The following is a 16,162-nucleotide window of genomic DNA, read 5'->3' as shown; positions in this document are numbered from 1 at the left end:
GTGGTGGTCAAAAAGGAAAACTGAATGTTAGGAATTATCTGGAAAGGAATAGAAAACAAAAATGAGAATGTCATAATGCCTTTGTATAGATCCGTGGTGCGGCTATACCTTGAGTATTGTGTGCAGTGACATAGCGGACTTAGAAAAGGTACAGAGAAGGGCAATGAAAATGATAAAGGGGATGGAAAAGTTCCCTTATGGAGAAAGGTTATACAGATTAGGGCTCTGTATTTTAGAAAAGACTGAGAAGGGATATGATTGAAATTTTATAAAATCATGAATGGGATAGAACAAGTAAATAAGGGATGGTTATTTACTTTTTCAAACACGCAGATTTAAAACAAATTGTAAGAAGTATTTTTCACTTGGTACACAATAAAGCTGTGGAATCTGTTGCCGGAGGGACATGGTCAAGGCAACTAACGTATTGGGGTCTAAAAGAGGATTGGACATGTTCTTGAAGGAAAAGTCTAAAATGGCTATTAGCCAAGTAGACGCAGAAAAGCCAGCACTTAGCCCTGGAGTGAGCTACAAGAAATAGATAAACGTTTGAGGATCTGATGGGTGCTTGTAACGGTCAGAGACAGTTTACTGGGCTCAATGGATTTTGGTCTGACCCAGCATAGCATTTCTTGTGTTCTTATGAATGACATAAAGTATATTATTATTTGTCTCCCAATCTCTATATATTTGTACTTCCTATTCTTTAATCTTGTAGGAGGAATAGACCTCAGAAATCAGCTCCAAAATATGGCAACCACTTGAATGTTGCTTGATGTTGGCCACATCAGCATTTTCAACAGCTCTCAGGAGGTTATATCTTTGTTGAGGACTTCAACCATTTGAAGATATCAAGTTTTGGGACATATACATTATTTAAGATAAATTGATTTGTCAAAATTAAAAGGATTTGTACAAATTATATTTTTTGCATGTGAAAAAGAAAACAAATTTTCATTAATGGGAGGTGGTGTGACCTATGATTAAGTCTGTTGAGTAGCATTCAGTCAGCTGCTGCGTTTGAAGCTCTTTTCTGAGGTCTTTTCCTCCTGTAAGATTAAAGAATAAGAAGTACAAATATATAGGGATTGGGAGATTGAAATAAACAAATACTCTGTCATTCATAAGTAAGCTATCAGCATTTGTTACTTTTAATATGTCAAACTACATTTTCGCAGCAAAAGTGCTACAGAAAGACTTTAGTGAATAGTGCAGTGGTTTACGCTAATGTAAATGGCCGTTTACGCTGGCTTAACTGCCTGTAAATTTTAGGGAACTAACTCGTAAATGTTCCTTTCACTAGCAATGATCGACCAATAAATTAATGCTACCACATCTTTAATGTCCACAGAGTTGCAGTGTGTTGGAATTCTTTATATATGGTGTATCATAGGCCTAAAATGAAGAGATTTTGTGTTGTAACCTTGGATTAGAAATTTTATGACAAGTTAAATTTTGCTGCACAGTTAACTGATTAGCATAGTAGTTTGTTGTACTTCCATACGCTTCACTTGTCTTTTTCTGTTCCGTGATTCTCGTCGTATGGTGTTTAATTTACTTTTCCTTTTGTTTTGACTGACAAGTGTTCAGCATCAATTACAACTAGTCTTTGGCGTCATGTAGTTTTATTTTGTCTGCTGTCAGTCTAGTAGTAATATGCAATTAAGCCTGCCTTCTGTAAATTGATAGAACCTCTCCATGAACACTTGCTTAACAAATGGATTAATGCTACATGCTCCAAACATGCAATCACTGTGTAAACCAATATTTATACTTCAGCAGGCTTCTTGGCTTTTCTCTTTCATATTTACTTGCCCAGGATAGAGAATGATGAACAGTTAATTTAATGTGTTAGGATTATTTTTTAGCCATTAAGCTTCAAAACCACTTTAGAACGACTTGGAATGTGTTTGTAGGCATTCTTGAAGCTCACAGAATCATGAATGGAAATCATTATGGTTTATAGCTAGCTTTTGCTCCTGTAGTAATAGTAAGAGCCAGGCTACAGCAAAATCTGCATCTGTGATGATTTACGTTCAATAAGGCATCCAAAATGTCTCTTTGTGAGCTGGAATGAATGTGATTGTGTGCAATATTTTAAGAAAATCTGATAAATGTTATGTTTTCTGTGCATGGTTCAAGGGCTTTGTCATGTTGGGGATGTTGATCACAGTATACGATTGATATGGTAAGATGGATAGGGCTGGCATACAAACCAGATTAAACAGGGCCATTTCACATGAACATATTCTCCTCCGATTTTTACAGCATTTTCAATTGGGGCTTAAGTGGAACTTCGGGAAGGGGATCCTAGTGGTAGTATCAGCAGCGGTAATGAATGTATTCAGTAAATCCTCTCTATAGTGTTTGGTGCCAGCTGAAACTGAACCCTGCAATAATAATGGGCTGTAAACTCTGCTTGTAAGAGGAGAGGAACAATCCATTTCAAAGTGTGAAATTCAAACTTTAGACAATGATAGGTTTATCTGCTAAAGAAATGAGCTGTCTCCTGTCAGTATGGTATGGTATGGTACGGTTATGTTTTTCAAAAAAGAGAAAAGGCAACTAGCTGTCTAGTCTGGTATAGCACTTAAGTGGGTTTACTCCTTTTTAGAAGACAGGTCCCTAAGAGTTTTATGTGAGTAAATGCTCCAATCCTTTAAAATTTGGAATTTCTAAAGGTTCAATTTTTTATATCATCTTTACTTTTTAATGTCCACCTGTGCTTTTTGGGATAAAATGTTTGGGGGTTATCATTGATGTGGATCTTACCATGTGTGATCAAATTAAAGCCATTGTAAAAGCTGGCTCTTTTAAGATGTGCTTATTGCTCAGACTTAAGCCATTACTTGCTGCATCAGGTTTTTGTTCTGTGGTACAAGCCCTAGTGTTACAGAGTATAAATTATTGCAGTTCTATCAATACTGGAATGCCAGCAGTCACCTTACAAGTACTTCAGATTTTACAAAATTCCATTGCCACTCATGGCAGGACTTAAGAGCTCATATCCCTCTATTTTTGCATGAGTTGCACTGGTTACTAATAGAATGGAAAAGTATGACTGCCATGCCAATTCACAAAATGTTGAGCAAAGCTTGTTTCGCTGGATGAACTCAATGCTGTACATATAGAATTTCACACACTTACTTAGCAGCCCTCTGTGTGAGGATCTGTATGTTCCATCTATGACATAAATGTCTTGTCGGGACTCATAGAAGGGCCTCTTCAGTAGCCAGATCAACCCTGTGGAATTCATTACCAGAAAGTTTGTGCCTAGTTACTTGTACCAAGACGTTGAGGAAGATGTTTAAGACATTTTTATTCCAACAAGCGTTTCCCTAATTGATAAAGCTTTGTACCTTTCATTTTGAATACGTTGGGGTTGCCATCGATAGCATTGTTAGAATTCAGGCTTTAGAAAACAAGAACATAAGAACATGCCATACTGGGTCAGACCAAGGGTCCCTCGAGCCCGGCATCCCGTTTCCAACAGAGGCCAAAACCAGGCCACAAGAACCTGGCAGGATTCTAAAGGGTAGTTAGATTCCAAGCTGCTTCTCCCAGGGATAAGCAGTGAGTTTCTGCATCTCCACCTTAATGGTTTAGGAACTTTCCCAAATCTTTTTTAAATCCAGCTATGTTAACATCTTTCACCACAGCTTTGGTATGTGATAGTCTATATATATATCTATATCTATATATATATAGATATATATATATATATCAATGTTATTTTGTATGTAAGGTTTCCATGAATGTTTTATTTTGTACGCTGCCCAGAACTGTGGATTTAGGTGGCCTATAAATCTTTAAAATAAATTAAAAACAATTATACAAGAGTTTGGAATCCATATGTAGGCAGCTGATATTCAACTTTAGTCCCCTGTGGGAGAGAGTCCCTGCCAAATCAGTATTGAATTTACATTCTTGTCTTTGAGCCGTGGAGGAATGGGTGCAAGCAAACAAGTTGAGTTTAATCCCTAAAAAATCAGGAGCATTATGGGTTCACAGAAAAGCAAAAATGGATATTTGTCATCTTGCTGGAGGATGTTTCTGTTCTTCTAAAAGAGCAAGTTACCAGCTTGTGCTTCATTTCAGACACTCTGACTGTGGAAGAACAGTTATCTAAAGAAGACTGTTAAGGGAGATTGCCTGATGTATCAGATTTTTCCTTTTTTAGAAAATGTTCACATTGTTTGCTTCTTCAGCATGTATTTTTTATCTTAATATAATGCATTAATAAGCCAAAATTACTTAAATATTGAGTATTGAATAGGATTTCTTATGCTTTGCTTACGTTTACTGTATTCTGATAATAATCTTATCTTAACATTTAAATAAAAACATATCCCACTTGGAGCAAATTGTACTTGAAAAGATGATTAACAGACATGGATAAATAGTTCATTAAAATAGTTTTCCTGGAGACCCAGGATGCTGTGTAGCCTTTTCACTCCAAAAGCTCTTGAACTTCAAGTAACAATCTGAACTTCACAATGGATGTTGCAAAGCCTAGAACTTTAACTGCATTTTTTTTAAAGCAGTAAATAGATTTATCAATAATGGGTTAATGTTTGTTCTTAAGTGGGCGAGTATAAGCACTGGAATTGTTGAGGAGACAGTTTGAACCTGTGTTTAGCAGTTTTAAATTATTTGAAAGAAAACAGATTAACAAATAAGAGGCAAGTATAGCAAACAAGTTTTGTTGCTGCTATTGTATTTGCAGATGATTTTTCATTATTTTCAAGTGTGAAAGAATCATGTTTATATTTCTAGCTTAAAGAATAGCGACAACTGAACCTTATTTTTATTACTAAGTATGAAAGGAAAAAAGAAAATACAGCTTTTATAAATTTAAAAGTATTTAGATGTGCATAATTGTGCTTTTCCTTGCAGGAACTCAGTATTTAATGAAAAACTATCAATGCAAGAGTTGGTGGGGCATGCTGAGGCCAGCAAGAAATTTGTTAAATCCTGCATTAAAGTATCTAGTGTTAGGGACCGTTCCTGGGGTTTGTTTTTTTTTTCTAACCTAGCTAGTTTCAATTGCAGCTTTCTAATTCATTTTAAAATTTTCCTCTCCCTTGGTCTAAAAAAATATTCTGGCCTCAAATATAGACCTTAAAACTATCCTAGGCTATTCTATTAGTGGCATTTGTTAAACTCTTATTAGAGTCTAACCTGATTGTTTATAAAGCTTCTAGAACTTTGACTAGGTACACTGAGCATGACCAGCATGCCACTATCCACGCAAGGTCCCCCTTTAAGCCCTTTTTCATGGAACTGTTGCCTCGCGGGTTTTTGAAGCTCTGCTCTTTAGTGTCTCTTTCTTGGTGATTTTCTGCACAGGGTCCCCCTTCTCCTGTCAGTGCTTCAGGGCGGCGTGGTAAGCTTTTTTTTTTTTTTGGTACCTTCTTTGCGGTCGATTTCTGACTGTGGTGTTCTCGGTATCTGCGGTCATTGACCGCTCACCGGCTCTTTTTCATGAGGTTGTCAGATTTTTGCCAATGCCCCCAGTACCCATGGACCATGTCGATCACGGATCTGCATAAGGTCTGTATCCTGTGCCTGGGGGCATCGCACGACGTCTGAGTGTCGTCTTTGCAACAAATGACCCCTAAGGGGTGTCGGGCTCGGCTTGACAAAATGGAAAAATTCTTCAGGTCTAGAAAATCTGACCCTTTGCCTCTAGTGTTGGGTGCTTCTAATCCCAAAGACCATGGGGAGCCGATGGAGCTGCTTCCATCAGTGTCCATCCCCCCTCTGGCGCTCTCGCATGAGCATGGGGCCAGAGATAGGCTATTGTGGCAAAATGCACATGATATAAGGATACAACCAAGTATTGAACAATACAATGCTTAGAAGGGAGCTTCTACCTAGAATTGCTAAGAAACAGATGTAAAGGGAGGGACTGAATGAGCTGACACTTCTGGTAGGTTTTAAGTGAATGTTAGGATGAAGTGGTTAGCATTTGTTGTAGAGTTTAGGAAAGGACTTGGATGCACAGACAAACTTCAGGTTTTTTTTGGAGGGAAAGATAATAATTTTCCTTGCATAAGCCTTGTGGAATTTTGTTCCACACTTTGATGGTAACTTTCAAACTGGTACGCAGGCACACAGGTGCACGTGTTAATCGACCTGCACCCAGGTACGTGGCTATTTTATAACTTGTGCTCGTATATACGCGCATGTTATAAAACAGCCTGGCCATGCTCACGTGGGCGCAAGCAAATACTGCTTCTGCTATGTAAATTGAGAGATTTTAAAAGGGGCGTGTGCAGACATCATTTCCAGTTTTACCGGTTCATCCTCTGTTCACCCAGTTGAGAGAGATCCTCCAAACACCCCTAGTGTAATACTCTTCAACCCCATCTAGTTATCCCCAACCCTGAAAACCCTGCAAATCTACTTATTTATTTTTATTTTAGAGCTTAAACAGCATCATAGCACAAGTCAAGTTATGCAGCAGGGGGCGTTAGCGTGCCAGATGGGGTAAATATTTATGTACACATCTCGGGTTCATGCCCTGAAATGCCCATGCCCTGCCCAACGCACACCACATTCCGTTTTGCAGTTCTCCATTATGTGCCCACTCTGGTAAATCCGTGCATATCTCAGCAGCTTTTAAAATCTGCTCATCACGTTGAAGCCCGACATATTGCACATCCCCTAATTAATCCACGCGTCAGGCTTTTGAAATTCTCCTTTTTCACTGCAAAGCAGCACAAAGCACTAAGTCTCATGCAGGATAACTTTGCTGATACTGAGGAAAGGTTGAACAGAACCAGGATGGGAGGACAAAGCTCTTTCCTTGGAATGTAAGTGAGCAGAAGTTGGGATAAGTATGTTGGAGCCGTTGGGTTGATGCATTTGAATATAATGCATAGCACTTTGAATTTTGCCCTATTCTCTTCAGAAAGCTAGTGTAGTTTTTTTAAAATTGGCCTCACATGGTCAGATGATTTTGCCTTGCCCAATAACCTTGCTGCTGTGTTCTGTAGCAGTTTGAGTTGCTTGAGACTGTTATGTGATGCCATAGTATAGGAAGTTGCAATAGTCCAAGGCAGTGGCTCCCAATCCTATCCTGGGAGGTGACCCCAGCCAGTCTGGTTTTCAAGATATCTGCAGTAATTATGCATGAAATAATTTGCATGCACTGCCCCATTGTATGTAAATTGATCTCATGTATATTCATTTTGGATATTCTGAAAACCTGAATGGCTGAGGAGTAAGGTTTGGGAACCACTTTTAATTGATTGTTAATCAGGGAATGTATAACAATAATTGGATCCTACTTTATCTTTATATTTATATACCGCCCTCTGCTCAAGGCAGTTTACATTGTATTACATTCATAATATAAAATACAAACATGAAAGGGAGAAACAAAAACAGATGCTAAAAATTGCCAAGAAATACTAAATTACTAAAAAAAAATCTTCATAAAACTTTTCAAAGTTGTGCAGTTGTCAAAATCTGTGGAAATGCACAAATAAGGATCTCACCATGACTTAAAATGTGGGTTTCCATTGAGAATTGATCAAACTGACCCCTAAACTACATATGGCATCTTTAGGTTTTTTTTATTTTATTTTTTATTTAGATTAATATTCCGCTTTTTGCACTTTTTCAGCGCTTCAAAGTGGATTACATTCAGGTACTGTAGGTATTTCCCTATCCCCAGAGGGCTTACAATCTAAGTTTTTGTACCTGAGGCAATGGATGGTTTAGGAAAGTCCCTGACAGGGAGGGTAAAATTTATAGTTTACCTAAAAAATATCTTGGATGGTTTGTGTGTTTGTGAGCATTGAGCCATTGGGCTAATGTAGAAAGGCAGTGGTTAAAGTTGGAAATGGCTGTGGCTCGGTCAGTCTCTTTTTATATACAGTTGAATGTCGGTCAGTCTCTTTTTATGTACAGTTGAATGTCGACTGCAAACAGATGACATTCTGTTAAAGGATTGGATGATGTTGTAGTTAGGGCAGATGTAGTTGTTGAAAAGGATTTGTGAAAGTACTGATCCTTTGGGGTACTCTGTAAGTAAGTTTCCTTGGGGTGGAGCTTTTACTGGCCCATGACACAGATGGGGATATGTTGCTCCAAAATGACTGAAACAATTTGAGAGCCACCTCGTCTATCCCAGTTTCTTTTTAAGTGGTGTAGAAGGAACTGGTGGTTGACACTGTTGATTACTACAGAGAAATCTAATAAGACAAGAAGTCACCCCCTTTGATCTGTATGCACTATGGATACTAATAACTAAGCTAATAAACTGACTCAGATGTGCACCTACACATACTGTAACTGACAGTCAAATACTTTTCAATACCAGAAATTTGTTTGATTTTTATTTTTAAATCTTCTACTTCTGTTCAATCAGTATCCACATTTCAAAAACTAATAATCTATTCTCATTACGTAGCCCAATCTATATTATAAGCAATGGAAAAAGAAGGGTAAAATCTCAAGACAGCGCACCTTCAGAAAATCTCGCTGATAATTTCTTGCAGTGCATAAGCCACTTTAAGCTGCCATCACTGGAAAAATAAAAACCCTGTTATGTTCACTTTACCATTGCTTTAGTTTAAACGATGTCAGTTTCACTTTCTTTTTTTCTTTTATGTCCCAAAATCTTCAGATTGTAATGCAAGTTTTATGCAGTTATCAAACAATGATCCTGTTACTTTTACACAAAAAAGATTTATCCTTTTAATACAATGCAATTCAATTTTATCTGATCCAGTAACATTTGGGCATCAGTACTTATCTTTTCTAGGCTTCTGATGAACAAAGAACGCCAATATGTTTTGCAACTTCAACTGCAGTGGTTGGTGGGGGGGTATATTTGATTGTCCGTTACTATTAACTAAGGCCAGTAGGTCAGATTCTGTTTCATGACCTTTTATTTACCCGTATTGGATATGGAGAGTATGAATCTCCTCCATGAAATCTACAAGTAGGTAGTAGGCAACATTTTCCACTATTTTGGATAGGAAGGGGATTCCTGAAACTGGATGGTGGTGTCCACTATTTTTTAATCGGAGCTAGGTTTTTGTTTTTTAGGGGTTTTTTGTTTTGTTTTTTTTTTAAGTATGGGCTTTATCGCTGCCTATGTGAGGGAAGAGGGCAAGCAACCGTCAACATGACATTGCTTTATAGAGGTGAGCCAGGGTACCAGAAATTGTCACAATTCAATAATAAATTTGGGGAGAATAGGATCTAAAGAGCAGAATGATAGTCTGATAGCTGAGCCTTTTGGAATAAAATTTTAAAAAGTAGTATTTGGATGAGAAGGGAAGCTTTGCAGGATGGCTGCTTGTTTTTGACATTAAACATCTCTGCTTCTCCTTGGGTTTGTTTGGGTTTTTTTCTTTTCAAGCCCTCAACTTTACCTAAGAAATTTATACTGCAGCAAGAAATCATTGTTGTGCTACAACCTGCCGTGAAATTGTTCTGTGATTGTAATTACCGGTAAATGATCTAACAAGCGTATACCAAATTTCATTATTCATGATTTCACGACATTAGGCTCTTGCACTTTGTAAGGTGATAGATATGAAAGTCAAAAGTAAGGGAAGATAAGTTCTCCCCAATAAGCCTTGCTCCTTATTTATTCACATCTGTTTCTCATCAGAACTAAATAATGTCTGACTGCCAGTGTGTTCCAAGTTGCCTCCCATGTGTTGTTGCCACTGCGTGAGTGGTGCTTAACTTAGTCCTCCTTCAAGCTTTGAATGTTTCCTTAGCAGGTGCCCTTTGGGTCCCCCCCAGCTGGTTTTCTGGATATTTCTAATAATTATGCATGACACACATGTGCATATTTCATTCTGGGCCCTAAACCCAATGTATGCAGATAAATCTCGTGCATGCTTATTTGGGATAGCCTGAAAAAACAGAATGGTGGGGCAGGGGCACCTGAGAACTGGCTTGAGCACCACTGAGGGAAATTGAGGCCCCTCCCACTTAGCAGCTCGGAACTCAAACTGATGAGCCATCAAGCTGGCCTCAAATATAGCATTATTTGTTTTATGCTAGAAATGAAATGTTTTATCAAAATATGTATCGTTTTTAAACTGTGACAGTATAGTAACTAGAATAATTAATACTAAAATTTGTTTTTTTGTTTCAATTTAGAAAAATCATGCATGGACAAAATAACTTTATTTATTCTTTTTATTCTAGAATATTTTCCTTTTTGGACGTAGTTACTTTGTGCCGGTGTGCGCAAGTTTCCAAGGTATAGTATCAAATTTACCAAGACATTGTATTCGCAGACATACTGGGAAGGGCACTTCAGTGGAAGCACTGGTTTTCCAGAACAGAGCTTCCCAAACCTGTCCTGGTGAGCCCACAGCCAGTCTGGCTTTCAGGATATCCATAATAAATATGCATGAGATAGATTTGCATACCATGGAGACTCAGTATATACAAATGTATCTCATGCATATTCATTGTGGATATCCTGAAAACCTGACTGGTTGTGGGGTCCCCAGGACAGGCTTGGGAAGCCCTGCTCTAGAAGCTGAGAGTCAAGTGCAACCAAGGAGTCTCTCCTGTTTTGACCAGAATGCATAGGTTCTACAACCATACTGTTTTCTACTATCCTTAACAGCTTTTATTATGATATATTTCTTAAAACCTGTAAGTTTTGAATTTGTAGATCTTTAAATTGTATTTTATATAAACATCACAAATTTGCTGGGTCTAAAGAAAATGAATGTTGCTTAAAGAAACAAGATGTTCGTCATTTCTTCAGATTTGCTGGCCCAGATGGCTACAATAGTGTTGTTTAAAGTAAATCAAGATAATTTGCTTCAATACTTAGTTATTGGCTGTGAAATTTTGTTATGACTATTGCTGGTTGTTGCCAACGCTTGGAGATTTTTGCTCCATTTCAGCTACTGTAGTGCAAGTTCCTGCTATGCCAACTGTAATAGGATGGTCATGAAAGAGAAACAATTAAAAAAAAATCCCTCCCCCCCCCCCCCCCCCCCCCAAAATAAAACTATTAGCAATTGCTTCTGATCAGTTGTGTGGGTTCTAACCTTATAGAGTTGCTTTTGTCTCAATTCTTGGTCACATCTAAGAATACTACACATGAGAAGTGACCTTGGCTACTTAAGATGGCAGAGAGATGAGAAAAGAAGTCTGTCTACATTATGGTTCTACTGAGGCCTTTATCATACATGCATACCTTTTTATTATGTCCATTTGCCCTTTCACTGAGTGTTCCTGCTATAGGCAGATTTATATTTCTCCAAGGACAAACAGGATGGCAGTCTTCATCATGGATGACATCATCCAGTGGAGTCTGGCACAGAAAAACTGTCAAAATTTCCATAACTTTGACTGAACCTCACTGGGCATACCCATGGCATGCCATTGTATCATGTGCCCATGTGGGGTCCTTTCACTCTTTTTTTTTTTTTTTTTTCCCCATGGTCATGGTTTTCTCACTCTCCTTTTTCTTTTATATATTTTTTTTTTATTTTGCTTCCCAATCACATCTTTGTTTGTCCAGGGTCTCACGGTCATCTTTTCCGTGTTGTCATCCCTAAGTAAGGTTTTTTGGTATTTTTGTTAAGTTTAATTTCACATTCTTCCCCTCTGCAGCAGTGGGGCCCTTCAGTGCCTGACGGCCATTGACCAATTGCTCTTATCAAGTTTCAGCAATACCACCAATGTAAAAGGACCATGTCTGTCATGGATACCAATGATAGATGTCCTTTGCAAGATGTCCATGGGTGTCACAAGTCTGTAACCATGACTTAGAAAGAATGCCAGTTCCAACTGGAATTTATGGATAGACTCTTTGGGCACTGGAAGATTGATCCTTCAGCATCGGAGGCATCAACATCAAGTGACCTCAGAGCTGCACTGATGGAAGGAGGATCCTTGGCATTGGGTGGGGGGATCATGAGTTACCTCAGGGCTGTCAGCTGATAGAGAACCCAGAGACAGGCCACAGTCTGTCTCTTCCTGCTTGAAAAAGGTGTCTGGTTCTACATCTTTGACTCCTGCCTCTTCATTTCCAGCATCAAGGAGATCTCATGCTGAGCACTGAAAGAAGCTGAAGAAGCACCAGCATCAATCTCCATCAATGCATAATGTCAGGAACAGCAACATTCTGGCATCCAATGAGAACCCACCTAAGCAGTCCCATGGTGAGGAGAGCTCATCTTCAAGACATGCTTTGGACTATCGACAGTCTCCATCAGTCCTGGTGTCCACCACTGATCTACCTCTTTGTTGCAAAGAGGATGTGGTCATGCCTCCTACCTTCCAGTCGGGGTTTGTATCAGCACTCCTCGAGGAAGAATTGGATAAAAAGATCCAGCTGGCCTTGGAAAAGCTGCTGCAGGGCCTCTGTCTGGGCATTAAAGGAACTGAGTTCATCGCTGTTGGCAGCTGAGCCACTGCTCTATTCCCTCTCGGACACCAATGCCTGAAGGGGCATCAGGGTTGATGACTGCCAGCACATTACCTATCTCAAGCTTCTCAGGAAAGGAAGCTTCACTGAGGCCTTGAAGTTCCTCAGGCCAAAACAGCCAACCTCCTCCAGTCTAAGACTCATGAGCTGTAGACAAAGCACCAAGAGAGTCCTCATAAGCAGATCAGGGTGAGATGGATGCTCAGTATTCATGGGTGTATGGTGACCACTCTGATTTTATTGCTTGATATTTTGAGAGGAATTATGTTTGTTTTTCCATTGTTATGCTGCATAACAGTTGGGCTTATGGTTTCCAGTTCAGTTTTTGTTGGCATATTTCTATTCTGTATTGGGTGAGGGTCTGTGTATTTTAAAAATCTAGTTCTTGTGTAACTTTAATTCTTGCTGTGAAAATGATGGGACTTATCACTGGCTTTTACAGTATTATGGTTATCACTTCTTCATTTCAATTTGAAACAGAAGTTTGCTCTTTATTAATTTCACTTGCATACAGAAAGCAGTTTTGAATGTTCTTGCACAAAATATTTTTTCTTTCACATTTTATTATAACTGTGGTTAGTAGATTAGGTGAATCTTTTAAGGTATTAGCTAATGTTCTCTCTAAGGATTGGGTTATTGTGAGCATAAATTTGGTAGGCTTTTTGCATCCAAGAAAGTAGTGCTCACAGCGTAATTTAAGATGGTGTACTGTGTTCTAGGGCACATGGCAGCAGCAAATTTTCTGGTGCATCACCAACTTCAGCAGTTACTCTACGCCACTGTCAGTGGACCATCCTCAATGGAGGAAGCAGAGTAAAGACTACCTCAGGGACTCGCAAGGCTCTAGTCATATCAGCCTATCTATTGGAAAGACTGGTCTAGGGTGGGTATAGGGCCACTCAATAGAATATCACTAGCTCCATAGGCCAGCCCAATCAGGTGGGGAAGCATATTGGATCATTGGACCCAAATAAGTGTGGTAAAAGTGGCAGCTCTATAGCCATTGAACAAAGTGTAATCAAGGGCCATCAGACCTTCATAGAGGGCCCCCTGGCCAAGGATAAAGAGGGCATGCATGGCCAAGGGGTAGTCATTTGCTAACCCAATTTGGGGGGAGGCGAATGGAACACTCAGCTTGGCAGAGTCATACCCATCCTGGTTAGAAACATGGCATCTGGTAGGAAGAGAGGATATGCAGAAAGATATCCGCCAGTAAGTGCGTGGCAGACTTAGGAGTCAGTTGTCATAAGCAGATGGATTCCAAGGGGTCAGTGACTTGGTTCCACCTGACATACAAGGTCTGTCTTTGGTTGATATTTCCACCTTTGTTACTGATATGCAAGATGGGATAAAGAAGAGAAGCCCACCCATCAAAAATGATTGCGGCAACCCTGTCTGACCAAGGAGGCCCTGGCAGGCAGGCCTGATATGACCTGATGATAATCACGTGGGGCGATTACTTGGCGGCATCCCTAAGGACAGGACCTAATACAGACAGGAGATCCCACTCCATCTTGGCATTTGGCCTGGCCCTTGAGAGAAGACAACAGAGGATATTTGCAGGCAATAGTGGCCCCGATGCTGAAGGCAGTGAATGAACTCAACCTCCTTAGCCTATATCAGAGTCTGAAGGTTGCTTGAGGCAGGCTGTCAGGAGAATGGAATTTCTTCATGGAGGGCACATGTGTCACGAATCCTTGACTTTCTACAGAAGGATTTGTATAAGGGTCTAGCCCTAAATTCACCTAGAGTACAGATGGCAGCCATATCATGCTTCAAGGGCCATATGAAAGGCACTCAGGTTGCCATGCACACAGACATGGTGTGCTTTTTGAGAGAGGCGAAGTGAATTTGACCGCCCTTCACATTGAATTTTCCTCAATGGAATTTTAACCTATTACTTAAGGCTTCGAGGGGATCATCTTTTGAGCCCTTGAAAAGGGTCTCCTTCAAGAACATCTCATTAAAGCAACCTTCTTGATAGCAATTTGTTGCACCAGATGCATTTTGGAGTTGCAGGCCCTCTCTTATAGAGAACCCTCTTTAGTAATATCTCAACACTTGATCACCTTTAAACAGGTGCCCTCTTTTTCTTCCATCTGAATTGGGCAGTGGTCCTGCCAGCTTTCGGGAGAAAAGAATGTAAGGGTAATGAAAACAGTTTGAGTCTGCTGAATGTGAACTGGGTGATTTTGAGATATCTGAAGGTAACAAACCCCAGGTACTTTGTGCTATTTGGCAGGCCACGAAAAAGAGAAGCAGTTTCCAAAGCCAAAACTGTAAGATGGATCAAAGAAGTCATCTCCTCGGTATCAACCTAATAAACGAAGGTTGACCGACGTGCCGCAAATGCGCAGTAGAGAGCAGCTCTACCGCGCATGCGCGCACGTCGGTCACAGTGTGCCTCTTAAAAATAAAAATGGCGCTGTAGGAGCGGCGGCCCGAAGACCCGGAGCGGCGGGAGCGGCAGCGGCGGCACCGGCCCGAAGACCCGGAGCGGCGGCGGCACCAGAGCAGCAGGAGCGGCGGCCCGAAGACCCGGAGCGGCAGGAGCGGCGGCCCGAAGACCCGGAGCGGCCGGAGCGGAAGCGGCGGCCCGAAGACCCGGAGCGGCCGGAGCGGAAGCGGCGGCCCGAAGACCCGGAGCGGCCGGAGCGGAAGCGGCGGCCCGAAGAGCGGCGGCGGCGGCACCGGCCCGAAGACCCGGGCAGGAGCGGCGGCGGCGGCACCGGCCCGAAGACCCGGGCAGGAGCGGCGGCCCGGAGCGGCAGGAGCGGCGGCCCGAAGACCCGGAGCGGTGGCGGCATGCGCGCGCGCGAGGGAGGGACAGACTTCCTTCCGTCCGTCTGTCCCTCCCTCGCGCGCATGCCGCCGCCGCTCCGGGTCTTCGGGCCGCCGCTCTGGGTCTTCGGCGGAGATCGACTGAGGGGAGGAGGGAGAGAGGAGTGACTGAGGGGAGGGGGGAGAGAGGAGTGACTCAGGGGAGGGGGGAGAGAGCAGTGACTCAGGGGAGGAGGGGGAGTGACTGAGGGGGGGGAGAGAGGAGTGACTGAGGGGAGGGGGGAGTGACTGAGGGGAAGGAGGAGGGAGGAGTGACTGAGGGGAGGGAGGAGTGACTCAGGGGAGGGGGGAGGGGGGAGTGACTGAGGGGAGTGACTGGGGGAGGGGGAGATAGGAGTGACTGAGGGAGGGAGGGAGAGAGAGGAGTGACTGAGGGGAGAGAGTGGGGGAGGTGGGAGGGAGAATGAGGGGGAAGGAAATGATCCAAAAAAAATGTTAATGTAGCCCGTTTTAACGGGCTTAACGGCTTGTATATATATACTGAAAGGAAAACGGGCACCTGTGGCCCTGCATACAAACTCTGCAAGAAACAGGTATCTTCCTGGGCAGAGGCTTCTCAGTCTTTCCAGGAAACATTTGCAGGGCTGCCTCTTGGCCTTCCCTGTGCTAGTTTTCAAAGCACTGCAGGCTGGACATGCAGGCAAAGGAGGAGATGACTTTTGGCTCCGGGGTTCTCTGGGCATCCTTGTCTTCCTCCCACCCTATATAATGGGTATCTTGTATCTCCTAAGGATAGTGGACTGGTCTAGTAGGAAGAAAATGAAGGGAAAGTTGTTTGTACCTGATAATTTTCTTTCCTTGAGTCCTCCTAAACCAATCCAGGCCCCACCCAGGAATGAAGTGAAGCTCTCCCTTCTCTCCTCTCTCTCCCTGTCTATGCTTCTTCACACA

General features: G+C 41.6%; 1 protein-coding gene across 2 annotated transcripts in view; it reads left to right on the top strand.

The window, feature by feature from the left end:
- Window positions 1–16,162, top strand: part of FBXL2 (F-box and leucine rich repeat protein 2) — a 239,067-nt gene that overhangs the window by 65,449 nt on the left and 157,456 nt on the right. For both annotated transcript variants that reach the window (XM_029589646.1, XM_029589645.1), the window contains exon 3: window positions 10,183–10,237. In XM_029589646.1, the coding sequence (XP_029445506.1) occupies window positions 10,183–10,237 (55 nt within the window). The remainder of the gene's footprint in view (window positions 1–10,182; window positions 10,238–16,162) is intronic.

This window comes from Rhinatrema bivittatum, chromosome 2 (assembly GCF_901001135.1).
Source record: "Rhinatrema bivittatum chromosome 2, aRhiBiv1.1, whole genome shotgun sequence".
Classification (NCBI taxonomy): domain Eukaryota; kingdom Metazoa; phylum Chordata; class Amphibia; order Gymnophiona; family Rhinatrematidae; genus Rhinatrema; species Rhinatrema bivittatum.
The sequence above is the reverse complement of the archived record's forward strand: the minus strand, read 5'-3'. Positions and strand labels throughout refer to the sequence as shown.